Below are 27,056 nucleotides of genomic sequence, written 5' to 3' on the forward strand. Positions count from 1 at the left end.
CCATTGGTTGGATTTCTAGGGAAAACCAACTCCTTTGTTGGATTTTTAAGGAAAAACATGTCCTTTATGTAGAGGATGCTTAAAAAGTAGGGATTTGTGAGTCAAGCAAAGCAGGAGAGACCATCTCATCACTTAAAATGATGGAGAGGGAGGAAGCAGGGTTTCAGTCATCCTAAAAATCACAGAACATCCTGAGCTGGAAGGGGCCCACAGGAATCATTGAGTCCAACCCCAAAAATCCCCCACTGTCCTTGGGAGCATTGTGCAAACTCTCTTGGAGCTCTGGCAGCCTCAGCTCGCTGCTGCTGCTGCATCCTGCTCCTGCTCTCCGTGTTCTGGGAGCAGAGGGATGCTGCCAGGAGGATTTGGAGTCTTGCACCGTCCCTTGTGACTTGTGGGCCACTAAGTTCTGCCTGCAGGGAACAGCAGAGGGGTCAGAGTGGGTGGGTGACCTCACCTCTCCTCGCCTGCCCTCCTGGGATCTGCCTCTGGGCTGGCCCAGGAGCCCACCGCAGTGTGCTGGGATAAAGTGGAGCCTGCTGATCCTGGTTCATACCCCTGGAAAAAGCAGCCAGGTTAAAATGTCCCTGCGCTGCAAGGGCTGCTGTGTTTGGTTTGGCCAGAGTTCCTTCTGCTGCTTTTCCTCTCCTTTGTCACAATGGGACTGCTGGTGGGACAACACAACCAAGGGCAGCAGGCAGTTGGGGCAAAATTCTCCAGGTGGCCCAAAATGAGGCAGATTGTTCCTTTTGCTCGGGAACTTTGGGAAAGCTGCTGCTGGTTTCAATGCTGGCCCAGCAGCTGCTGCCTCCAACAAGTGCTGGTGCTCTCAGGGAGGTTTCAGCAGCTCTGCTCCTCACAGTTCCCTCCTGAACAAGCTGAAATCCTTCTGAAATCCATCAGAAATCCACCAGAAATCTGGGTCTTCAGCCATGGGAGTGTGCCCTGTGTGTCCTTGAGAGCCTCCTATCTCCCTGTCCCACAGCAAAACCCCTTTCTCTGAGGGAGCCTTTGAGGTGGGGGTCCTTTACCCATGCCCTGCCTTTTAGGGGTACAGATGTAGGGTGGCCACCCTTTGTCTGTCCCTGCAGAGCCAATGTTCCGTTATACAAACTCTTCTTTGGGAATGGGTCACCCTCCCTGTGCTGAAATTCTTCCCCAGTAGCGACAGTGCAAGTGGTTGTGGGACAACAAAAGAGGTTTGTGCCTCCAGGGGAGAAATAAGAATGCAAATATCTTTGGCATGAAAAACCCAACGAGATTTGCTCCTTGGTATTTCTTGTCAGCACTTTGCATCTGTCTCTGCCTCACCTTCCCATTCCTTTCCTTTGGGCTTTCCAAGAGCAATAAGGCTTTGGGGAGCCAAGGGGGCTGCGGGGGCCCTGTGGGGGGACAGGGATGGTGGCTCTCCAACCCACAGCTTCCCAGCCCCACTGTAAAACCCTTTTTTCCCCTAACTGTTTGCCCACTTTGGGGGAATTTCCCTGCTGCTTGGCTTGGCTGTGCCTCACTGGGATGCTTTTCCCTGGCACATCCATCGTGGGTCTCGCCTCTCCATCATCCCGGGTGCTCCAGCAGCCCGGGAGCAGGGCTGGTGTTTGAGGGCTCTCTAATCCTCAGGGAAGCAGAGCAAGCCTCCTGTCTGTGGGCATCAATCAGCCCGGAGCTGGCTGGGAAGAGCAGGGGAGCGCGGGCCCCTGGACGGCTCAGGGACTTCCAGTTCATTTATTCTGCTGGGGTTTGCCCAGCCCTGCTCGGCATGTGAAATGTTTTCTCTGAAAGACCCAGCAGTGAGATGGGTGAAAAACATTCTCCTGTCCCAGGAGCTGGCAGAAATCCTGGTAAATCTGCAGAAGTATGTTTTTGTCGGTGCTGCTTGTTCTGTGAGGAGAACTAGTATAAACTATGCCAGTAGAAAACCTTTTTCCTGGAATGAAGTCCTGACTGTGTTCAGAGCATTGTCAGGACGGTTGTGCTGGGAATGGAGCTTTGCTGGTAAACATGTCAGCACTGGGGAGGCCAAGGGGGCAGACACAGAGCTCCTGCCCCTCTGCCCCATGGGCAGACCCCTCACCACGCACCTGCTGCCCTTCTCTGCTCAAATCGAAATCTCTGGATCCTTCAACTGCAAAAAAAACCCACATAGATTTCTTTTTCTGTCTCCTGGAAGTGTGTCTGCCCTGCCATCCATCCCCTCCAGGCTGTGGCTGGACATCCCCCACTGGGGTCAGCAGCAAGAGCCTCACCATGGGGATATGTCCCCATCCCACGTCACTCAGCAGCTGTGGGGCCAACACAGCTGCTTGCCTGCCTCAGTTTCCCTGACCCCAGCTGGCACACGGGGTGACCCTGGGAGCGTCCTGGATAACAGCAGGTACCTAGTCCAGTTTGAATTTCTCATTCTTTGCTGTGTCCTTTTCTCCCTGCTCCTCGTGGCCAGGTGGGGATCCTGCTGGGACTTTCAGCAGGGCTGCTGGGTGGGTTTGGGCTGGAGATCAGAGCTGGGACCCCCGGGTGGGCTGTGAGCCCCAGGAGCTGGCAGGGGGAAGCTCAGCACAGCTGGGTGTGCTTCAAAGTGTGGCAGGTTTTTCTGGGCTCCAGCCACCGCTTTGCTCTCCAGGCAGGCGTGAAAATGTGAAAGAATGTGAAAAATGTGAAAATGATCATGCTGGCCCCAAGATTTGTAAACTTTCTGGTTAATGTGTAATAAATACATGACAGATACTGCCAGCACAGTGCGGGTGACCCCTCTGTGGTGGCACTGCCAGCGGTGACATCCCAAAGAGACATCGGGGCCAGCCCGGGGGAGTCCTGCTTGGAGAGGCTTTGGGGCTTTTCTAAACTGGTTTATCAGGTTTGGACTCCTGTGAGCGCCGTGCCTGCCTTGCAGAAGGCAGGTTATTTATTTGTTCAGGGCTCCCCTGGTCCAGGCTGCGTGCTGTGACGCCGCTGTGCCGTGTCCAGCTGAGGAGCACGCTGCTGGCCGCTCATCCCGGGATGCTGCGAGTGATTCCTGCCCGGTGCTCGCCCAGCTGGAGCCACCCGTGCAGTATTTCCTGCTTGGCACAGGGCGAGGTGCCTGGGCAATCTCTCCTGAGTCACTCTGATTTTTGCAAAAAGAGCTCCAAGTTGGTGGGTCAGCTCTGGGTGGGTCTGGCTGCAGCAAAGCTGGAGGGCAGCAGAGGTGCTGCAGTCCTGGGGATCCCAGGGGGCTCCCACCTCCTCCAGGGGGATGTGCACAGCCTGGACTCGCTGGGAATTGGAGCTGAAAAGGGTCAGAGAGGGCTCAGAGTGCAGAGGAGTTGATGCCAAGGGATGGCCTCACCCTCATGGATGTGGTCTGGATGTGGACATTCCACAGGCTGTGTTCCACCTCGCCTTCAAAAGGCCTCTGAACATCAGGGATCAAGAAGTTTTGTCTGATGCTAATGCATGAATTTGAGCCCTGGAAGACTTTCCCTGTAATTTAGGGAGGAGAGAGTGTCCTTTGAAAATTGTTTGGATTGTTTTTGTTAGCTGTGTCATCCTGGCATCCCTCCCCAGCCTAAATGGAAGGGACAGAGGCTTGTGGGTTGGGATGCTTTGAGGTGTGCTGGGTGTTTCTGTGAGGCTGCAGGTGCAGCTGGGGGTCCCTGGGGCACTGTGGGGTGCAGGGCAGCCCTCAGGAGCAGGACTGGGTCTGGGATGGTGCTGCTGGGAGGATGTTTGGAGAGGCTGGGATTTGCACAGAGACCAGCTCAGCCTGGGAGGGGCTGGCAGCTGCTGGATGCCAGCAGAGGTGCCAGAGGGCAGGATTAGGTGGTGTGTCTTCCAGAAAGCCTGAACACCACCTGCCTGAGGAGATCAGCTCAGCTTTTGATGCTTTGTTTTCCCCCAAACCCCAGGTCTAGCACAGGGTGATATCCTGCTGCACTGTGCAGAGTCCCAGACAGGGGACTGGGATGGGGCTGGGATGGGGCTGGGAAGGGGCTGGGATGGGGTTAGGATGGACTGGGATGGGGTTAGGATGGGGCTGGGATGGGGCTGGGATGGGCTGAGGTCTCCCTGACCATTGTGAAGTTGGTGGCTCAATTCTGTGCTGTCCTTGGCCCAGTTGGGCTCAGCCCCTGGGCAAGGGGTGTTGCACTCAAGCAGAGCTGCTCCTTTCAAATCCCCATCCATGAAGAAATCCAAGGAAATTGCAAAGGCATTTTTGTTTTTAAAGTTAAGGCAATTTAGCTGCCATCAAACGTCCAGAGACCTAATGTAGATTGCTGGAGCTGTGCGGATGTAGGAGGGTGCAGAACAGGACCTGAGCCCGTGGGCTTTGCTGGGGCAGGGTTGAGCAGCCTCTCCCACAGCTGAGCCCCCTCCCATGGCTCAGCCCCACCACCCACCACATCCCACCCCCATTAGCTGATGTACTGAGAGCCTCCAGGCTTCATAAATTAACACTCTGCACTATGAATTATGAATGGAGCCACATCTCTGATCATTGCATTGCTCTGCTGACAGCCCAGGAGCTGCTGATCCAAGTGACAGCCCAAAGCTTTTAAAGATGTGAGCAGCAAAACCTGGCAATAATTTACTTTGCAAGCTGCAAACTGCTTGGCCTACAGATGGGGCTCATCCTATTCCCTCTCCTGCCTCCTCCTGTCCTGTTCTTCCCTTTTGTTTCCCAGTGTTGTCTTCTCTGCTCTCCCTCTCTGTGTTAATGGGAGTTGTCCTGCTTGGCTGTGTTGACCATCCCGTGGATCTGCATCCCTCATTCCTGCCCCAAGGTTGCTGGTGCTGGGGACAGCTGGGTCCTGGCCATCCCCAGCCCAGGCACAGATGCCCACAGCAGTGCAGAGCTCCTGGTGCAGGACCCAGCAGGATTTTGGCAGATCTCTGCAGCTTCATCCCCCTTTGGCCATAACTTTGTGTTCAAGACATTGTATTCCACAGCTCCATCTGCTCCGTGGAGCTCTGCCACAGCTCCGTCTCTGCCATCACTCTTTGGAGGGTTTGTCCTTGAACCTTTCCATCTCTGGAGGCCAAACCCTGCCCTAGGCAGCTGGATGTGCTTAATGCTCACTGTTCCTGGGGGTTTTTGCCTTCTGTATGGATTCCTGCCTCCTCACCTCTGGCGCAGCTCCCTGGGGCAGAGGGTTGTGCTCCCTGCTCTGGCAGCGGTGGGGCAGCGAGAGCAGAAATAAATTCAGACAACAAGATTCAGACACTTGTCAGTTGTCACAAACAAAAGCAGGGCCCTGTATGAACCCCTCGTGGGGCTGTGCCCCCTGCAGCACTCGGAGAAAGCCCTTGGCAAGCAGGAGGGAGCAGGGGATGGCAGGGGCAGGGGATGGCAGGAGCACATGGAACCATCCCAGCCTGAGCAGTGGGTGCAGGAAAGGGGCACTCTGAATTCCCAGTCCTTTCCAGCTGAACCAGTGTGAACCAGGCAGCAGAACAACTTCAAAGGCACAGCCCTGGTGTCTGGAGAAGCTGTTTGGTTTGCCCTGGTGTCTGGAGAAGCTGTTCTGGCCCGGGCTGGGGTGCAGGAGCACTCCTCACATCCTGACTATTTTGTTTCCCGTGCACAGGGGATGCTGTAACCAGGTGAAGGATGGACTGACAGAGCCCCAGCAGGCCCGAGGGGCTCAGCCTGCAGGGAAGGAGCCATTTTTGGACACAAACATCCCTCTGGCTGCGGCGAGGCAGAGGAGCTGCCGCGGACCGAACCCGCTCCTGCCGGGGAAAATCCCGCTTCGGTTTGGTGTCTAATTAGATATTTACCAGGAAGGAAGGAAAGATATAAATAGGGTGACAGTGACTTCAAAGGGTGTTTTTTGACTTCTAAGAATAACACCTTTGCTGGCGCCGATTTCGGGAATATCGGCTGTGCTGGGTGTGAAAGACGGAGGAGGTGTCGCAGCTCGGTCGGCAGCCAAGGGAGCAAACCCAGACCCCGGCCCCGTCCGGCCCCACGGCACCGGCTGAGGAAGGGACGGAGCCCGTGGGAAGCTCAGCTCCATCCCCAGGGATACAGGAGGGGCAGTTTGGGGCACACTGCCGGTGCTGCCGCGTGTGACCCCATGGGGACCCCAGCCCCGTCCCCATGGGCAGTGCTGGTGCTCGCCCCGGTGCTGCTGGGACTCTGGGCTCCCTGTGTGGGGAGCAGGCAGCCCAACTTCATCGTCATCCTGGCCGATGACGTGGGCTGGGGGGATCTGGGCGCCAACTGGGCAGAGACGAAGGAGACCCCGCGTTTGGATCAGCTGGCTGCTGAAGGAACAAGGTAATGTCTGTCCCCCTTCCCTGCCCTCTGCATGCTGGATACTCTGTCCTGCAGCACAGGGGAATTCAGCCCTGCAGGATGGCAGGTGAGGGAATTTGTCTGGTGTGGGTTTGGGTGCATGAGGAGGGCAGCCAGAGCCTGGCGCTTTGGGGTGCAGGTCCATCCGTCCCTGCTGGAACCTTCATCTGCCACTCCTCATCCTCATCCCCAGAGCAAAAGGGAGAGTGTCCAGGGGAGCAGGGAGGGACAGGGCAGTGTCAGAGCCCGCGGGGTGTTGTGAGTTGGAGCCTCTTTTCATTTTGCAGGTTCGTGGATTTCCACTCGGCTGCCTCCACGTGCTCCCCGTCCCGCGCCTCGCTGCTGACGGGGCGCCTGGGGGTGCGCAGCGGGGTCACCCACAACTTTGCCATCTCCTCGCTCGGGGGCCTCCCCCTCAACGAGACCACCCTGGCCGAGGTGCTGCGGGAGGCTGGCTACAGCACGGGGGCTATAGGTAATGCCCAGGCTGCCAGGGGCAGCTGGGGAGGTGGCAGGGGGTGACAAAGGTGCCCGTGCAGAGGAGGTGCTTGGGTGAAATGCTGGCAGTAAAAGGGAAACCTAAAGGATCACGGGAGAGAGATTTCACACATCCCTCTTGGATTTTGCAACGCCAAGCTTAAAATCTTCCTTTTCAATGGTGCTGCTGGAAATCCAGACTTCTCCATTTAATCTCTCGTTGCTTTACCTCCCGAGGGATGTGCTGGGTGCTCCTTAGCAAACAGGGCTGGCTCTGCCGTCCTGCATCCCGCACCACGGGCGGTGCTGGTGGCTTTGGACACCCCCCTGTCACTGTGGGTCCCCTCAGCCTGCACAAACCCTTTGCATCTGCAGCTCCTGCTGTTGTGCTGGCGGAAAATCCCTCTGTTTCTCCATTCCCCCCTGGTTTGTGCAATTCTCCCTCTTGGATCGGTGCTGCGTTTGGTGGGAGCAAGTGCATGCCGGAGGTCAGAGGATGAAGCTGGTTTAGGGAGGGGTTAGGAAGCTGTCTGCTCAGAACACAAACACATGAAAGAGCCTTTTAAGGCTGGAACCAGCGCTTTGCACAGGCATGAGATACCTTATGCATTTTTTCTGGGTTTTCTGCAAAAATAGACAGCATTCTGGAATGGCAGCCAGCACAAACAAGGAACCTTTCTTGTCGCTTGATTAAAGCCCCCAGCGCTGCGGGCACCTTGTGGGTGAGGGCTGCTGGTGGTCAGAGCTGTGTCACCTCTGAAATGATGTTCTGTGCCTTCCACGCAGGCAAGTGGCACCTGGGACACCACGGCCGCCATCACCCCAGCTCCCGCGGTAAGGGCTGTGCCAGGGGGACGGGCTGAGGGCCCTGTGGCCACCCCGACCCTGCTGACCTCCTGGTTTGCCTCTCAGGCTTTGACTACTACTTTGGGATCCCCTACAGCCACGACATGGGCTGCACGGACACCCCTGGCTACAACGTGCCGCCCTGCCCGCCCTGCCCGCGGCACAGCGCCGCTGCCAGGTACGGGGCACGGGGTTCCAGTGCTGGCACGGGGAGGTGGGTGTTGGCAGCCGTGTCCCCAGCCCTCGGCTGTGCTCACCTCCCCTCATGCTCTGTGTAGCCGGTTTCCCCCCGCGTGGCATGTCCCAGTGCCACGGGGACATCGGTGCCTCTCCCTTTGTTCTCCCTCCCTGGCTTTCTGAGGCCAGGAGAGCAGCCAGGCTCCGTGCCTGCTCTGGTGACAAGCCTGGGGTGGCTCTGCCCAGCAGGGTGGCAAGGAAGGACTGCTACACAGAGGTTGCCCTGCCTCTCTTCGAGAACGTCACCATCGTCCAGCAGCCCGTGGAGCTGGGCAGCCTGGCCAGGCGCTACGCGGAGGAGGCAGAGCGCTTCATCCAGAGGGCCAGGTGAGGGCCACCCACTGTCCCCCGTCTGTCCCCTTAGCTGGGAGAGCTCCTGGGTCACTGCAGGGCTCCTTTGCATTGTGCTGGTGCAATGCCAGGGGAGATGGGTGTTGCCCCATGGTTCATATTTGGGGTGTCCATGGCTTGGCTTCCTGCTGGAGGAGGCGCTGAGGCTCTCCTGATGTCCTCTAAAAGGGCTGGGTGTTTTTAAAACCATCGTTTCTGAGGAAAGTCCAAGCCTTTGAGTGGGGCTGTGCCTCCTTCCTGGAGGGATTGTGCCTGGTGTCAAGGCTGGTGGGGATGGGAGGGAGGCAAAGCTGCCGTGGTCCATCCATCCCTGCATCCCTGCGGATGAGGTGGCAGTGGGATGGTGGAGGTGCCTCCATGGGTGTGAAGTGCTGGCAGGGGCTGTCAGCAGGCGCTGAGTGGTGCTCAGGGTGGGACCAGAACAGCACCCAGAGGTGTTTGAACACGCCCTGCGTGTGAGATTGGATCCATTTTGAGGATAAAGCACTCTGAGATCGCTGGGCTTCAGGATCTGCCTCCCCCAGCCTCGCAGCACAGGAGGTGCCCGGGTGTGTTTGTCCCCGAGGAGCAAAGTGGCTCCTCGGAATGAGGCCCCGAGCCCTGCTGACGGGTTGTGTAATTTTAATCCCCATTATTGGCGGATTACGAGCTGTGACTTTGCAAAATGCCTCCCTGCAGAGTGAGGAGAGGAAGCGCTGCCGGGCAGCCCTGTCTGAGCGCATCCCCTGCCTGCTCCCTGGGATAACGCAGGCCCAGGGAAGGCGGGTCCCTGGGGTAAGGTTTGTGTAACAGAGGTGGATGAAGGGCTGGGCAGGGAGCAGCACATGGGGAAATGGCTCTTTATAAAACCGGGCGCTCTTTTGTTGCATAAAACCTGTAGTTTGTCCCTTTGTGTACCAAGGATTGGCCGTGGGTTTGGAATTGGGCTTGGCCACGTTTGGGATGCTGAGGATACCCAGGCTCTGGGCTGTGGGGCAGCAGCAACCCCTTCTCCTGCCAAACCCCGAGCCCTCCAGCTGCCAGTGTGCTCTGTGGCTGTGAAACCGAGTGTGTAAGCTCTGGGTTAATAGGAAAAACCTTTAAACTCCCAGAAGTGTTTTGGGGTTATCTGTGTTCATGGAGAACAGGATTAAGCAGGTGCCTGCCTTTTCTTCCCTTCCCTTTGATGGCTTATTCCAGTTTTCCCCTGCCTGACTCATTCATTACAGGGCAACAAAAGAACACCGGATTTGCCATCTCAGTGTTTTTTTAACCAGTCAAGGTTGAGCAATTTGTGACAGTGAGACGTGGCACTGCTCGAGCCCAAGCGAGCGTGAGAGCAAAAGTCAGGGACTGCTGTCTTCAGTTATTGATTAAACGTTGGCCTCATCTTCAGGACAATTCCGAGCTGTCCGTGCGGCAAATGAGAGGGATGTTCAGCTGAGCATCACAGCCACGAGCCGGGGGAAGCAGCTTTCCCTGCTCCAGGGGCTCTGGCATCCCATGGGAAGAGGCCTCACAGCAGTAGTTTGAAGGGGCACATGAGCTCTCCTGACCCCCACATCCTGCAGGGATGGGAGGGGGCCAAAAGGACACAGGGGAGATGGGTGTTTCCCTGTGGTTCAGATTTGGGCTGTCCACGGCTTGGTCTCCTTCTGGAGGAGGCACTGAGGCTCTTCTGGTGGCCTCCAAAAGGGTCGGGTGTTTTTAAAGCCACCGTTGCTGAGGCAAGTCCAAGCGGGGGTTTTTAGGAAGCTCTTTGCAGGGCTCCGGCGCCGTGGGGGATGCAGCAGCTCCGGGCAGGATGGGGTTCACTCATGTTCCACGCCAGGTGGGCGGCGGGCAGAGGAAGGAAGTGCCGACACGCACTCGGGAGCTTCCAGCAGGCAGCGATGGGGCGGCGGGACCGGGCGCGTGCGCCGGCCGGGACACGTCCCCGGGATCCGGCCCCTCCTCGCCGCTGGCCATCCACCCTTCCCCTCCGAGGTCCCTGAGGAAGAGCAGGCCTCGTTGGAGCAGATAAATATAGCTGCAAACAAGCAAACAGGACGTGTCCTGCGGTGTTGAGGAGCGCGCGGCGGCGGGCAGCGCGCGGCGGCGAACGTGCCCGGCCGTGCCCGCGCTGGCCTGGGTGGCCCGATGTGCCACATCCTCTGCCCACAGCATCACTTGCCGGGGAGAGGGACAAAGGGGCCAAGTGGGCCCCTGAGAGAGGGGAGGGAGGTGTGTGGGTGCAGCAGTGTGGAGCGTTTGGCTGCTGGAGATAGAGGAAGGGGCAAATCCACCCCAAACACGGGCACAGTTGACAACGGGGACAGCGGGGAGAGGTTTAAGCAGGAGCAGGGCAGAAGTGGCTTGGCTCAGCCAAAGTTCCTCTCTGTAAGGAGAGGGGTGCCTGGAGCTGGGTGATGTACGTGGGGTGTTTTTCCCCCAAGGAGTGGAAGGGCCACTGGCTTGTGTCTGCAGGCTCAGCAATGCCACCACCCCAATGACCTCCTGCCACTGCCTTCCCCTGGAGGCTGAACACTCTCCCTCTGTCCCCTGTGCAGTGACAGTGGACGTCCCTTCTTCCTCTACGTGGCCCTGGCCCACATGCACGTCCCGCTGGTCCCCCCGCTGCCCCCCACTCCGGGCAGGGGCATCTACGGAGCCTCCCTGGCAGAGATGGACGCGCTGGTGGGACGGATAAAGGAGGTGGCTGACAGCCTCGGGAAGGGCAGCACGCTCCTGTGGTTCACAGGTACTGCAGGAATACGGGCTGGGCTGGCACTGGGGACTGCACCTGGAGTGGGGACAGGACCTGTGTTTGTCCCCTGCCCTCGATGTCCCTGCCCTCAATGCCCATTGCTCTGTGGGTGGGGAGTGGTCCCAGCGTGGGGAAGGGGGTCCCGGGCTGCTGTGGCCACTCAGCCGGGTGGTGCCCACCCTGCCAAGCCCCTCCGGCTGCGGGGCTGAAGTGGTGGGGCCGTGACTAATTAAAGCACAAATCCTCGTTCGTTAAGAAGCCCAAATCCGCTCTCTGTGGCCGAGCAGCCTCCCTAATGAGGATGTCGTGCTCCTGATGACAGGAACCGCTCGGCCGCTCATTAACACCCAAAGCTGGTGGTGCCCGTGCCCCCCTGCCCTGACCTGGCTGCACTCCAGCCCCTGCAAACAAACTGCTAAAAACCAAAATCAATCAACCAGCTGCTCTTGCTCGTGTGGAGAGGCATCACAGGGGTGGCAAAGAGGGATGGAAGGGTCACTTGTCCTTGTGTCCCTCCCCACCCGCACTGTGGCGGCGTCCCCTGTGGTCCTGGTGTCTCTCATGGGGACATTTCTTTCTCTTGCAGGTGACAATGGCCCCTGGGCACAGAAGTGTGAGCTGGCAGGACGCCTAGGGCCATTCGTGGGTGCCTGGCAGAGGCAGCGAGGTAACCTGGCAGCGTGGGGGGGTCCCAGTCCCCGGGGACACGGCAGGGGATGCCCCACAAAGCCCTCACTGCCCACCGAGGGGGCACGGGCAGCATTCCACCCACCCCAGCCTTTCCCTGCCTGCTGCCCTGGGCTTGAACACACCCCAGCGCTATTTTTTTACTTTCAAAAAAATCAAATTCTCCCAAAATTGCTGCGGGGGTGGGCTGGGGTCCCCATTACCCTGGAGCTTGGGGTGAGTGTGCTGGTTTGGAGATGGGATGTCGCTCTCTGCCCCATCAGGCTCTCATATCCCCCAGCCCCATCCCACCCCGAGCAGAGCACCCACCACCCTCCCCGCACCTCGGGACACTGCTTTTCTTTCTCTCCACCGTTTCGCTGGGTTTTTGTTTTGTTTTCTTTCCTCCTTTTCCGGCCAAGCCATCTGCTTGGTGGGTTTCCTTCGGCCGGGGCAGGCAGAAACATCCATGAGTCAGGCATTTCCCACTGCTGCTTGTGTTCCGCGGTGTTAGCGTGCCAGGCTGGGGTCCCCTGCCCGGGGTCAGCATGGGGCTCATCCTCGGCTCCTGACACCCCGAACACGGCACCGTGGGCAAACAGCGCTGCCTGTGTCCCCTTCCCAGAGCCCTTCCTTCTCCCGGCCCCGGGAGGGAATCGTAACCTTAATTTTCTAGTAAACAAACCCCGCTGGCGGCCCCGGGTTGTTGCTCTTGAGCAACCCACGGTCACAAGCCGGAGCAGCTGGTACAGAAACTGCGGAGTTCGGGAACAGGGCGAGCAAAACACGGCCCCTTCCCAGCCCGGGATTGTTCCCGGGCACGGAAAAGCCCCGAGCAGTGGGAGGGCAGGGGAAGACAGGCTGCTGCCGGCTCTATCTCTGTGTGTTTTCATGCGTTTCCACATGTTTCTATATGTCCCTATGTGTCCCTATATGTTTCTATGTTCCTATACATTCCTGTATGTTCCTACATATTTCTATATATTTCTAACATGCTTCTATATGTCTCTAACATGTTTCTATGTTTCTGTTTCTATGTGTTTCTAACATGTTTCCATCTCTAACATGTTTCTATGTTTCTGTTTCCATGTGTTTCTAACATGTTTCCATCTCTAACATGTTTCTATGTTTGTTTCCATGTGTTTCTAACATGTTTCCATCTCTAACATGTTTCTATGTTTCTGTTTCCATATGTTCCTAACATGTTTCTGTGTTTCTGTTTCTATATGTTTCTAACATGTTTCTATATAAATGTTACATATGTTATATATATATATGTTATATATATACATAAAGTGTTATATATATATATGTTTCTATTTCTGTAACTTTCAACAAGTTTTTATGTTTTCAGCACAATTCTGTATGTTTCCAGCATGTTTCTGCAGGTTTCTACATGTTTCTATACATTTCCAACACGTTTCTGCATGTTTCTACGTTTCTGCATGTTTCTATAGGTTCCTTGTAGCTCCATCTTTTGTTTTAGGGTGCAGCCCTAAATTCCAGGGATGTTTTCCACTGATTTCAGGCGATCACTGGAGCTGGGAGAGAGCAGCATATTTATGTGTGCTGCCCTTTCCTCTGTGCTTCCCAAGGTCCCCAAAAACTCATCTCCCACCTTGGGGTCAAAAGTCCAGCAAGGGGGGGACGCTGGGAGAGAGGAAAACATTTTGGGGATGTGATGCTGGGCATGTTTTGAGGCAGGTTGGGGAAGTTCCAGAGCTGGTGTCCCTGTGCTGAGGACCTGCTGTGTGTGTGGTGGGACCAAGGTTTTCATCCCGCCACGGGAATGCACAGTTCAGCTTTCCTGGAAAGCCTGGAAAGTCCCCACAGCATCAGGGCTGCATCATCCCCACTCTGGAGAAAATTCCCTGGTTGGGTTTGGGTGTTTCAGCCCTGTTTACTTCCCAAAGTGTTAATGTGACCTCATTCCCAGGCTGCTCTGACCTCAGCAGCCAGAGGTGCTGGGGTGGCTTGGTCAGGAAATATCCGTCTGATGTCCTTCCAGAGCCCCCTGACCATGCATGGAAAAACCCTGCAAATGCGTCCAGGAGGATGAGTGCTTTAATATATGTGTGCAGAGATGGGGATTGATATTAATTGCTGTAATTGCTGTGGTTTCCTGGGGTGTCTGGGGCAAACGCCAAAACTTTGGCTGGGGAATGGGAGAGACGGGATGTGCTCAGTCCGTGCCAGGTCAGAAGCCTTTCCCCTGGGCTAGTCCTGGTGGCACCTGTGCCATTCGTGTCCCTGCGGGCACAGCAGCATGGTCTGGGGGCATGGACAGCCGGTGGCACGGGCAGGAGGGCTGGGCACAGCCCAGGGGCTCTCTTGGGCAGACAGGAGGGCTGGGCACAGCCCAGGGGATCTTTTGGGCAGACAGGAGGGCTGGGCACAGCCCAGATGCTCTTTTGGGCGGGCAGGAGGGCTGGGCACAGCCCAGATGCTCTCTTGGGCAGACAGGAGGGCTGGGCACAGCCCAGGGGCTCTTTTGGGCGGGCAGGAGGGCTGGGCACAGCCCAGGGGCTCTCTTGGCTGTGCCCGGAGGAAATGGCTCGGGGCGAGCGCCGTTGCCATGCTCACGCTGAAAGGCAGTGCACAAAGGCTGCTCCTGGGAAGTTTGCTGTGAATTGGGTTGGGATTTTCTCTTTGCCCCATTCCCAACCCTTCCCCCTCCAGCTGCCTGGGGCCCTTTGGGCTGCAGCCAAGGCAGAGGCTCTCCAACCCTTCCCTTCCAGCCTTTTTGATGCTTGGTGCTCCCATTTTGGGGCTCGGCACCCCAGTTTTGGTGCTCAGCACCCCAGGCCCACTGCTCAGCCCTCCAGGTGGAGGAAGGGACTGGGCAAGATTCCCTGTGCATCTCAAATCCAAGGGCAGAGCAGGGTGCTCTGGGTGCTGCCAGGGAAAGGATGGATCAGGTTCATTAACTGGCAGGAGGGTTATTAGCAGGAAGGTATTTTTAATGAGGCAGGTTTCCAGCAGCCAAGGCGGGGTGGGGGCTGTTGGTGCTGAGCCCTGCAGGGGACAGAAGCCCCTGGAATGAATTCCTACATTTCCTGCCTGTTCCATTCTCTCACCTGGCATCAAAAGGGGATGGAAATGCAACTGCTCTGGCAGTTGCTGCATTTCTCATCACTCACTGGAGCAGGGAAACACAAATCAGTGCCCAGCTGAGACCCTTTCTTTTCCCTTTCCCTTTGAACAACTCCTGTAGTCCTTCTCCCTTCCCTGGCCCAGTGAAACCATCCTCCTTTGGGATAATTTACACCATCTCTGCCTCTGAGCAGTTCCTGTCCCAGGGACTCAGGAGGTTTTCCAGCACCAGCAGGATGCTGAGCAGTGCCCTGTTCTGCAGGTGGGAGCTCAGCAAAGCAAACAACCTGGGAAGGAGGGCACAGGGTGCCAGCCCTGGTGTACTGGCCTGGCCGTGTCCCTGCCAGGAGGACGAGCCACGCTCTGCTCAGGTAAGAGCCCCTCGGGGAGCGGGGTGGCCCCATTTGGAAGGACCCCCCATCCCCACGCTGCCAGGTCATCACCTGGATTTTGGCAGCAGCAGCTGCCTGCTCTGGTTCTCCCCTGCCTTGTGCCAGGCTGTACTTTTGTCCTCTCCCAAGACTTCAATGCTTCAGCTGAGAGGAGCTGAAAGGGCTTTTTGTGAGGCTGGCGGGTTGGCGCTCGCAGCCACCGGGCTTCGTGTGCTCCTGGCCGCGGCGGCCAAGGGCCTCCCGATAATTAAAAGATGACGATGTTCTCTCTCCCCAGCGAGGAGCAGGCTCAGGCCTTGCGGTCTGTGAATGGCTTTATGTGGAGGAGGTGCGGTTGTGAGGAGAGGAGGCGCTGGCAAGCCCTGCAGGATGCCCCCGCGCCTCTCCTGGCCGGGCAGCAGCACGGGGGTCTGCGCTGCCCCTCTGCCTGCAGCATGTGCAGCCCTTCATGTGCAGCTGCACCTCTCCTTACAGCCCTCCTGGCAGCAGGAGTGGGGCACGGCCTGGGGCAGAGTGGGGGGGATGTCCCCGTTCCTCCCTGATGGATCCCCACGGTGCTGGGGTCAGGCTCTGGGGTTTGGGGTTCCTGGCCATTGGGATGTTCTGTACCCTTTCATCCCTGATGGATCCCCATCATGCTTGGGTCAGCCTGGGAGGGCTGGGGGATTGTTGGATGTTGGGATGTCCTGTCCCTGTTCATCCCTGATGGATCCCCACGGTGCTGGGGGGTTTGGGGTTCCTGGGCATTGGGATGTCCTGTACCTGTTCATCCCTGATGGATCCCCACAGTACTGGGGTCAGGCTGGGGGGGCTGGGGGATTGTTGGATGTTGGGATGTCCTGTCCCTGTTCATCCCTGATGGATCCCCATCATGCTGGGGGGTTTGGGGTTCCTGGGCATTAGGATGCCCTGTCCCTTTTCACCCCTGCTGGATCCCCACGGTACTGGGGTCAGGCTGGGGGGACTGGGGGATTGTTGGATGTTGGGATGTGCTGTCCCTGTTCATCCCTGATGGATCCCCACTGTGCTGGGGGGTTTGGGGTTCCTGGGCATTGGGATGTCCTGTCCCCGTTCATCCCTGATGGATCCCCATCATACTGGGGTCAGGCTGAGGGGGCTGGGGGATTGTTGGATGTTGGGATGTGCTGTCCCCTTTCTTCCCTGATGGATCCCCACGGTGCTGGGGTTTAGGCTGGGGGTGCTGGGGAGGTTGTGGGATGTTGGGATATCCTGTCCCCTTTCACCCTGCTGGATCCCCACAGTGCTGAGGTGAGGCTGGAAGGGCTGGGGGGTTCCTGGGCATTGGGATGTCCTATCCCCTTTCACCCTGATAAATCCCCATAGTGCTGGGGTCAGGCTGGGGGTTTTGGGTTTCCTGGCCATTGGGATGCCCTGTTCTCTTTCATCCTTGAGCCACACAGGGTGGTGGGGCTAAGGGGTTGCTGGGTGTTGGGAAAGAGCGTCCAGCTGCTGGAAGCAGGTCCTGACTGGCGGGCCCTGGGGCAGTGCTGGGTGTTTCTAAGGTCCTGAGATAAGCTGGAGACACTCACTCGTTCCACAGCCTGAGGGCAGCTCTGGCAGCTGCGTTTTTGCAGGCTAGGGAAGGTTTGAGCCATAAGCTGAGTCACTGGTGTCTGGTGGAGGGGATGAGGAGCACGTAGCACCACAGCCCGAGGGGATGGCAGCTCTTCCCCATGGCCCACGGACCTGGGCCATGGGGCAGAGCTGCCAGCCCCTCGGGCTGTGAAGGATCTCATCCCCCTGTCCCTGCCTCCAAGCCCAAGAATTCTGATTATCTCCTCAAAGACTTTATCTCCTGCATTTCCCAGCTCCAGTCTGGCAGGTTGGACAGCTGGAAATCTGGAAATCCAGCTTGGAAAGTGGCTCTGTAGCTCCCCAGCAGTCACATTCAGCTGGTGTCCCCCCACCTCCAGCAGAGCCTGGCACTGCCATGGGGCCATGCCCAGCTGGGCAGGGTGATGCTCTGGCACCAGGAAGGGGCATCTCCTCTTTGGGAGGCAGCACAGAAACAAGCCTGGGGGGTGTGAGAGATGGTCACCCTCAGGAGAGTGTCACCAGCATGGACAGGGGATGTGGAGGGACACAGAGGGACATGGAGGTGCTCACAGGGCAGGTGGCTTTTCTCTGTGCCTCAGGACAGCCCCCAAAGAGCAGCACCTGCAACAGAGAGACTGAAACCCCCCCAGCTGATAGGGGAGACCAAGAAGCTGGGGAGGTGTTGGAATCTGTGATATTTAAATGATCCTGAGACTGTAAAAAGTCTCTGTCTGTCAGCCCCGCTGCCAAAGCAGAAGCCAGAATTGGTCTGTGCTGGTTTCCAGGTTGTTTATTCTGTTTATCTCTCACATGTTCTGCTGCCCTGCCCAGCTCTGTCCTGCAGGGCAGCGTGTGGGGCTCTGCCCTCAGTGGGATGTGACAAACATTAAATACCAGAAACTCCCTGGGCTGCATTTACAAGAACGTGCCAATATCTGTCACCTACGTTGGACAGTGTGTCCCCAGCCTGAACCAACAGAAAAATGCCAACACCGCAGTGAGACATGGAGGGCATGAAGGAGGAGAAAAAGGACAAGGCACACCCAATTTCCTCCAGCTTGTCCCCTTTGAACCCCTCATCTAGAATCCTGAAATTTTACTTTTGCACCCGTGCCACACTTAATTATTACTGATATCAAACACTCAGAGCTGGTAATTCATGCTGTAAGATTGAAAACTCTTTTCCATGGCCAGAGATCACAGCCAGTGTCTCTGGGGGCTCTGTCCAGGGGGTTCCTGACCCCTGCCAGGGTCCCAGGGCAGCCAGAGGGAAGCCCTGGGTTCCCACAGGGAGGGAGTGAAGTCTGTGTGCAGGAGGGGCTGGGGGCACTCAGCCAGGGCAGGGCAGGGCCTGACCCATGTGCAGGGATCTCCTCTGGACGGGGTTTTGGGAACACCTGGCTGGGCACAGGAGCCTGTGGCTGGGTGTGCTGCCTGCCCAGGGAGCGCAGGGTGAGCCGGGGTGAGCGTGCCCGCGGGCCAGGGAGCTGCAGCCAGCACAGAAACGCTGATGCCTCGCCACGGACCAGCACCTGCACGCTGGGCCCTGCACAAAACTGCCTCGTCTGCTTTTCTTAATTAGCTTTAATTGTCAGAGCCACCCACTGTGCTCCTGCCCTTCCCTGCCCCAGCCTGAAGTAGGGCACGGAAGAAGTAGGTCAGGAGGGTGGTGAAGGAAGACATGGCACCATCCTGGCTGTGCTGGCAGCGTGGGGCCGGGCAGGCTGGCAGAGCTGGTGGGGCATGGGCAGATGTGGTGGGGCGTGGGCAGGGCTGCCTGCAGCCAGGCAGGGCAGTGTCTGTGCCACACGGTGCCCAGGAGCTCAGCACCACGGCAGGGCAGCGCTCCCTGCCCGGGGCCCAGGGTGCCCACTGCCCCACGGGCAGGAGCTGCTGTCCCTGGGCACTGCCAGGCCCTTTCCCTGCTGTTCAGGTGGCAGCAGGACGCTGGAGTGGCTTTATGTGTTGAATCCCTCTTGGCCAGGGCAGGGTTGGCAGTGTGGCTTGCTCTTTCCCTCAAGCACGGATGCCAGGATGTGCCCACCGGTGCCTTTGCTTTGATGCCAACTTTGACCAAAATCCTGTTTTCCATGGGTTACTCCTGCCCATGGCTGGGGAAATCTTCAGCCACCTCTGCCCTCAACCATGTTGTTCTCCCAGCCCAGTGCTGCTTTCCAGAGGTGCCATGCCCTGGGGCTGGGCAGCCTGGGACCATCCACCTGCACTGAGCTGGGAGCTGGCTCCTGGGGCGCTGGGCACCCGTGGCACCAGGGGCAGGCTGCCCAGGTGAGCTGCTCTTCTGGGGGTCCTGCTCTGCCCCCAGCAAGGTGCCTGCAGGGGTTGCAGTGGAGAGCCAGGACTTTTTGGGCGCCTCCCGGCTCACAGCAGTGTTTGTTGTTATTTGTGCTCTCTGTCTCTTAGCAGCTAAATGAAAACTCCTTCAGTGGGAGAACGGGGGCTGGTAAGCCCAGGGCTCTTTCCTCTCTCTGCCCACACAGCTGCCACCCTGCTCGGGGCAGGGGCAGGTCCATGGTGGTGGCAGGACCGTGGTGGTGACAGAACCGTGGTGGTGGCAGGACCATGGTGGTGGCAGGACTGTGGTGACACAGTCTCAGAGCCAGGACCAGGGCAGCACCCTGGTGACCCCAATTCCTGGTGCTTTTGCCTCCTGTTCCAATTTCCAAGCCCCCCGAGCTGCTGGCACAGGGGTTTTGTAGGCAGAGGGGTGTGGGTTGAGTCCTGGCAGCAGTGCCAGCTGTCAGCTCCTGTGCCACAGCCTGGTCCCCCAGGGCAGAGCTGTGACGTGTCACTTGGCCACTGTCCCTTGGACACCCTGCTGCAGGTGGTTCCTTTGAGAGGTCTGGGGTCACCTTGTGGCTGCATCTGTGAGGGAGGGATGCTGTTGGTGGCACTGGGGGGACAGAACCTTGTGCCCCACAGGATGTGGAGGGTGAGGATTCTGGACCCCTCAGGGACACATGGTGAGAAGAGGGGGAGCCTGTGCCCAGGCTGTGAAGAGCTGGGTGATCCCCATCCCACCCCATCTGCAGCTCCTTCACACCAAGGCAGTGCCAGGTGGGGACAGTCAGGTCCCAGGGCACAGGCAGCAGGTGACAAAGCAGGGACTGTCCCTCTCTGCATCCCCAGGGAGCCAGAGGGACTTTGGTCACCTGGCCCTTCCCCAGGTCCCTCTGCTCTGGGGAGGCTGAGGTGAGTCCCGGGTGCTCTGTTGTGGCTGAGGCCAGGCACAGGCTGGGGCTGGCACTGGGGAGGCTGGTGGGGCTCTCCTGTTCCATCCTGGCAGCTCGTGCTGTGCCCTGAAACAGCCACTCCACATTTCCTGGGGAGCCAGGAGCTGCTGGCACTGGCCTGAAAACCCCTGTGCTGGCATTTCTGCAGAGGGTGACTGACCTGCCCAGGGCTTCAGTGCCCTGCTCTCCCTGCCCAGGGAGAGGCACAGCCTGACTGAATCCCAGCTGCTGGCTGGGGGTGGCAGGGGTGTGAAGCCAGGGCCAGAGCTGGGTTCAGCCTTTTCAGCTGTTGGGAGCTCCCTTGGGAGGGATGTGGAGCACAGGTGATGTTGGAGAGACCCTCCAGGGATCCTCCCTCCTCGCTCTGATGACTGTCCCCTCCTTCCCCAGCATCCTGGACATCTTCCCCACGCTGGTGGCTCTGGCTGGGGCAGCCCTGCCCCCAAACAGGCGCTTTGATGGCTTGGATGTGTCCCCAGTTCTCTTTGGCTGGTCGGATGTGGGGCACAAGGTAAGGCAGAGCCACCCCTGGTGCCACCCCCTTGTGAGAGCAGTGCCTGAGCTGAGCAGGTAAGTGGCTGTCTTGCTTTGAAAAGCCAGGTGTCTGCTAAGGCAGGCAGGAGCCTTCCTTGCAATGGAAAATGCAAACCCCTTCCCTCCAAATTATTCTAATTTTGAAATTAAGGGGCTCTCAGGCTAAGATATGGGAGTAGAAATAACAGTTCTGTACTAGGAAAATTAAAAATACAAATGCAATGGTACAAATAAAAGAAAACAAACCAGTGCCAGAGTCAGAGCAGCCCTGTCCCCAGTGTGTCAGGGAGGTGGCTCAGCCCCATCCCAGGGGGGCTCAGCCCTCCTGCAGTGCCAGCTGTGCTTCTGCTGGAGCAGGATCCTGCACAAGGGGGGAGTTTTCCTTGGAGCTCCAGGGCTGGGGGAGATGGGCCTGGGCTCCTCTGGGAATGCAGGGGGAAGGAAGCTGCTCCTCTGGGAATGCAGGGGGAAGGAAGCTGCTCCTCTGGGAATGCAGGGGAAGGAAGCTGCTCCTCTGGGAATGCAGGGGGAAGGAAGCTGCTCCTCTGGGAATGCAGGGGGAAGGAAGCTGCTCCTCTGGGAATGCAGGGGCAAAGGCTGCTGTGCTGTTCCCAGGTCAGATTGTATCCAGGTAGGAATTTTTGGCTCCTCCCCTGGGCAGAACATCTCCCCATGGATGATGGAATTTTCTCATGCAGTGAGAGTCAATGGCTCAAAAGGGCTTTGGGTTAACGAAGATTGGTTTGTGCTTTGTTCACCAAGCTGGGATCAAGGGTGGAAGTGCCTGTTCCTGCAGCCTGGCCCGTTCCTGTGTGCCTCAGAGCTGGGTCTGTGATCCCAGGGACAGCAGCCCAGGCTTGTGGCAGCCTGCAGCGCCCAGCACAGCACCTTTGGATCCCAAAGGATCCATCAGTGTGGGGAGGGGCAGCTCCCAGGGCTTCAAACCTGGCTGTGCCCATTTATTTATTGCACCAGATCAAGACACAGCCAACCCCTCCTTCCCCCAGCTCCAGGGTGACAACGTTCCATGGGGACAGCCCACCCCAGGTCCCACAGCTCTGTCCAAGCTGGCAGCTCCTTTCACCCCAAAAATTACAATTTGCAGGACAAGCAGGATGGCCACACATTTGTCTCGGAGTTGCACGAGATTTATGTGGAACCAACCAAAAAAAAAAAAAAAAAAAAAAAAAAAAAAAAAAAAGAAAATTGGCTTTAGTAGCAGTCCCGTGGATAAATCCTGATTTTGCTTTTAAAGTACACCCTCCTGCAAGCATCGTGAGCCAGCTCCCAGCGGGATCTTGGATTTGCTTTCGGTGTCCATCAGGGGTTTGGTATTTGCTTTGTATTTATGGAACCCTCTGCTGAACTGGGAGATGGAGCAGGGAAGGGGATGGGATGTGGCCAGCACACTCTGCTCTGCTCTGCCCTGCTCTGCTGCTCGGGATTAACCCTGCTCTGCACGGGCAGTGCTGGGAGCAGGGCACTGGGAGCTGCTGGGAGCAATGGTTTGCTGGGAATGAGGCTTTCCTGGGAATTAAGTTTTCCTGGGAATTAAGTTTTCCTGGGAGCAATGGTTTGCTGGGAATGATGGTTTTCCTGGGAGCAACAATTTGCTGGGAATGAGGCTTTCCTGGGAATTAAGTTTTCCTGGGAGCAACAATTTGCTGGGAATGAGGCTTTCCTGGGAATGAAGCTTCCCTGGGAGTAATGGTTTGCTAGGAATGATGGTTTTCCTGGGAGCAATGGTTTGCTGGGAATGATGGTTTGCTGGGAGCAATGGTTTTTTGGGAATGATGGTTTGCTGGGAGCGATGATTTGCTGGGAGCAATGGTTTACTGATAGTGGTGGTTTTTTGGGAATGATGGTTTGCTGATAGTGGTGTTATTTTTGGGAATGATTGTTTGCTGGGAGCAATGGTTTGCTGGGAGCGATGATTTGCTGGGAGCAATGGTTTGCTGATAGTGGTGGTTTTTTGGGAATGATGGTTTGCTGGGAGCAATGGTTTACTGATAGTGGTGTTTTTTTGGGAATGATGGTTTGCTGGGAGCAATGGTTTACTGATAGTGGTGTTTTTTTGGGAATGATGGTTTGCTGGGAGCAATGGTTTTTTGGGAATGATGGTTTGCTGGGAGCGATGATTTGCTGGGAGCAATGGTTTACTGATAGTGGTGGTTTTTTGGGAATGATGGCTTGCTGATAGTGGTGTTTTTTTGGGAATGAAGTTTTCCTGGGAGCAGTGGTTTGCTGGGTGTCAGGGTGCAGCCATTCCTGTGTGGGATTCCCCCAGGGGCTGGGATCACCCTGCCATGGGATGGGGCCCCACAGCCCCGTGGGGAGCAGCCGTGTCCCCACTCCCTCCCCTCCTGGGGCTGGCCTCGCCTGCCAGCGCCCGGCAGTGACCCCGTGCAGGAGTTCCCTTGACACAAATCCTCCTGACAGCAGCTCCTGTGCTCACTCCAATGCCCAATTTCCACACTTTCCTAATTGGGGTGGCTGGAGCTCCCAGTGGGGGCTGTCCCAGTGGCCCAGCCTGCACCGGGCACTGGCACGGCCGAGGACAGGGCTGGGGTGACACCAAGGTCCTGCTGTTGGCAGGAAAAATAAACCACAGCCTCCAAGGAGCAGTAAATCCCTCTGTCCATCAGCTCACGTGAATAGCCCAGAGCACCAAGTTCGAGCCATGAATTTTCAGGAGAGAAAAGGCTTTCCACACGCACCTCCCCCACCCTCATCTTCTCTATTTTTTATTTATTAAAATAATAGCCATGGATTAATGGAAGAGTTCCAGATCTGGGAATGTTTCTTGAATCAAAACAATTAAGAAAATTAACAATGAACAAAACTCCTTAATTGTGCAGTAAATTATAACTGATTTTCTAAATGTGGGGTTTTAAGAGGTTTAGGAATGTGTTTGTTTGTAGGAGGGGAGGTTTGAATGCCCTTGGCAGCATCCCAGCTGTGCTGTTAAAGGTGTAGGCAAAGCTTTAAGGCTGGAGACAGATTAATTGGTTCAGTTCCTGGTCCCTTGGCTTCAGAGGGCCTTGAATATTTGCTGATTCCTGCTTCGGAGCCCTTTTATCCTGCCCAAGGAGTGTCAGCAGAAGGGCACTCTGCAGCAGAGCTTCCTCCTCGCACCAGCCTCACACTGCACCACCTCTTCCACTTTACACCCTTATTATTTTTCTCCAAAACCACAAAGATCCAACCAAATTACAAAAGGTGTTTTTTTTTTTTTTATCAAATAATTTACCTTACACTGGAGAGCAGTAAAAGAAAGTGAGAACATATGGAAATTACCCCTACCCTGAATCCTGGCATTTTTGGATGAGGTTCCAACCAATCCCATGAGATAGTGGCTACATCCAGACCAGGCAGCATGGGATGGACACCTCTGGATGTCTGGGATCCCTGGAATGCTCTGCCAGGCAGTGTGGGATGGATATCTCGGGGTGGCTGGAACTCTCTGTGCCAGAAGTGTGGATGGACATCTTGGGGTGCCCAGGGTGCCTGGAATGCTCTGCCAGGTAGTGTGGATGACATCTTGAGGTGCCTGGAATTCTCTGTGCCAGGCACTGTGGATGGACATCTTGGGGCACCCATTGATGCTCCATTCTGGACAAAGTGGGATGGACATCTCAGGGTGCCTGAAATTCTCTGTTCCAGGCAGTGTGGATGGACATTTTGGGGAGCCTGGAATGCTCTGTTCCAGGCAGTGTGGATGGACATTTTGGGGAGCCTGGAATGCTCTGTGCCAGGCACTGTGGATGGACATCTCGGGGTGCCTGGAATTCTTTGTGCCAGGCAGTGTGGGATGGACATCTCAGGGTGCCTGGAATTCTCTGTGCCAGGCAGTGTGGATGGACATTTTGGGGAGCCTGGAATGCTCTGCCAGGCACTGTGGATGGACATCTCAGGGTGCCCAGGGTGCCGGGAAAGCTCCTGAGGGGCAGGGCTCTGTGCCGGGCACCTGCTCAGGCACTGCTGCACTCATCAGCTGTGAGTGCTGTTACTAAACTTGGCACTGCAGCTGCCTACAACTCCAGCAGATGTTTCTAATTTTTAGCACAGTGGAAATTTCTTGAATCACTTTTAAACTCAGATCCCAGGGAGGAAACCTCAAGTGACTCATCCCCCAGTGAAGGCACTGGCTCCGCGGCAGATGTTATCGGAGAGAGGAGCTGCTGGAGTGTCCAGCTCACTTGTCTCCTCACTCCCCAGTGCCAGAGCAGCCATCCTGTGTGGATCAAGTGTCCTAAATACCAAAAGGGAGAGACTGGACCCGCCCTCCCCTCCTTGCCTCGCTGCTCACCCCGTTCCCTGGCTGTTGTCAGGGAAGGGAGCCCTCGCACCGCGGGGTGAGTCAGAGCACGGGGGGATGTGGGAGCGATGTTCCAGCTCCTCACCTTCTCCTCTGCTCGCATGAGCTCAGCCCCAGCTCGTGGCTGCCTGCTGGCTCCAGCCTGGGGCTCGGCTCCCTTGGATGTCCCCAGTGCTGGCTGAGCTGTGAGCACCCAGGGAGGTGCTGGGTGACACAGAGCACCTGAGACCACCCTGGTTCCCAAATATTACTCAGGCATTTAGTGATAGGACAAGGGGGAATGGCTTCAGAGTAAAAATGGGAGATTTAGATTGGATGTTAGGAAGAAATTCTTAATTTTAAGGGTGGCAAGGCCCTGGCACACATTATCCCAAGAAGCTGTGGCTGCCTCATCCCTGGAAGTGTCCAAGGCCAGGTTGGATGGAGCTTGGAGCAACCCGGGACAGTGGAAGGTGCCCCTGCCCTTGGCAGGGAGTTGGGCTTTGAGGTCCCCTCCAACCCAAACCATTCTGTGGTTTTATGATAACTGCCCTGCTCTGCTGAAAGTCCCAGAGCCTGTGTGATCCCTTTCTTGCCATAGAACTGGGAGGTAAATTCAGAGTGTCCTGCAGGGCCATGAAAGTCCGAGGGAGACGCTGGTGTTTCCTGGTGCCCTTTGCCTTCATCCCACTGTGGTGGTTTCAGTTTGAAACCAGGCAGAAACACCAATTTCATGTAGTGGTTTCAGTTCACCAATTTGAGATTTCCCAGGCAATGCACCAATTAATGTGGTGGGCTCAGTGTTGGCCAAATGCCCACATACCCTTAAGAATTATTTACTCGTTTTCTTGCTGTGAGATGGAATTAGGAGCAAGGCAAAGCAGCTTCAGCCATCCCAGCTCTGCTGGCTGCTCAGAGTCCAGCGCCTGAATGACGGCTGTCAATGTGTTCAGGGGTGGGATGTGGCTCATCTGGGGAGGGAGTGGATTTCATGGAGCAGGTTTTCCCTGCCGTGGGCTGACAGGAGTTACCCTGTCCTTCCTGCAGGTCCTGCTGCACCCCAACAGCGGCGCCGCCGGGAAGGCGGGCGAGATCCAGGCGCTGCGGCTGGCTCAGTACAAGGCGTTCTACACCACAGGTACTGTGTCCCTACCACGGGTTGTAAAGTCTAGGAAGAGGCTTCTGGAATTCTTAGATCCCTGCAGATGCAGGTGAAAACCAGCTCAGGTTAATTCAACCAAGAGCATACCCAAGGACGTGCTGAGCTGGGTCTGCAGGGTGGTGCTGCAGCCTGGGGTTGGTCTCAGGAACGCTCTTGGAATAAGAGCTGGGATGGGGTGGGAATGGGCCATTCTGGGTGGGTGAGGAATACAGAGGTGATCCTTGCACCTCAGTGACTCCCATTTTTCTCCCATTTCCTCCCTAGGAGGGGCCATGGCCTGTGATGGCAGCACTGGGCCGGCACAGCAGCACCAACCACCCCTCATTTTCAACCTGGACCGTGACATCCAGGAGCAGGAGCCTCTGGACGTGGCATCCAGGGAGTACCAGGAAGTGCTGCCTGTCATCAGCAGGGCTTATGCCCAAGCTCTGCAGGACATTGCAGCAGACAACGTCTCGGTTGCAGATTATTCCCAGGATCCAGCTGCAATTCCCTGCTGCAACGTGCAGCACGTGGGCTGCCGGTGCCACGGGGCTCTTGGAGCCACGCAGGATCCCCACGGGGAAAGGAGAACACCACAGCTTTGCCTTTAAGCAAATAATTGCTCAGGCTGCTCCTTTCCCAAGGGTGGTGTCTGAACTCCAGGCTGGAGGTGGCCATGGAGAGGGATGGAGGCTCTGGTTCCCTTTGTTCTGTGCTGGGAAGAGGGAGGTGAGTTGGGTGTGGGCCTTTGGACTTTGGGCATGTGGAAGGCTTTTTGTAGGGCTTTTATCTGGGAAAGAGACAGCTCTTGGATTAAAACTACCTTCTGTGAAAGCTGGCTTTGGGAGAGGATTCCTTTGGGAAGTTTGCTTGGTTTTCCTCTAAACAGAAATGTTACAGGAGCAGCTGTGGGAGCACAAGGCAGGGGAGGATGGGGCTCACAGCCTCTGGGCAATCAGCCCTTCTGCTGCAGAGACCCTGAAGTTTGGTGGCTGCAGAGAGAAAATTCCTGCCCGGCACGAGGGGAGTGCTCTGGGAACGGAGCACCTGCCCCACCAGCTGCCTGCTGAGTTCATTAGAGGGGTCATGGCAAGGCCCAGTGTCTGTGGAAGGAAGGAAGGAAGAAAGGAAGGGGGTCCTGGGCTGCCCCTGAGGCCTGCCATCCACATGGGAAGGATGCTCAGCTTGTCCTGCCATGGTGGAGCTCAG

General features: G+C 56.9%; 1 protein-coding gene across 1 annotated transcript; it reads left to right on the plus strand.

Moving 5' to 3' along the window:
- Positions 1-5,470: 5,470 nt before the first annotated feature.
- On the plus strand, positions 5,471-26,681 carry ARSG (arylsulfatase G). Its single transcript, XM_021537937.3, has 11 exons — positions 5,471-6,259; positions 6,565-6,752; positions 7,541-7,588; positions 7,667-7,778; positions 8,027-8,164; positions 10,717-10,907; positions 11,500-11,580; positions 14,935-15,043; positions 20,263-20,383; positions 25,751-25,841; positions 26,130-26,681. Exons 1-11 carry the CDS (start codon positions 6,057-6,059, stop codon positions 26,456-26,458), a joined length of 1,611 nt encoding a protein of 536 aa, XP_021393612.2. The 5' UTR covers positions 5,471-6,056; the 3' UTR covers positions 26,459-26,681.
- The last annotated feature ends 375 nt before the right edge of the window (positions 26,682-27,056 follow it).

This window comes from Lonchura striata, chromosome 19, assembly GCF_046129695.1.
Source record: "Lonchura striata isolate bLonStr1 chromosome 19, bLonStr1.mat, whole genome shotgun sequence".
Lineage (NCBI taxonomy): Eukaryota > Metazoa > Chordata > Aves > Passeriformes > Estrildidae > Lonchura > Lonchura striata.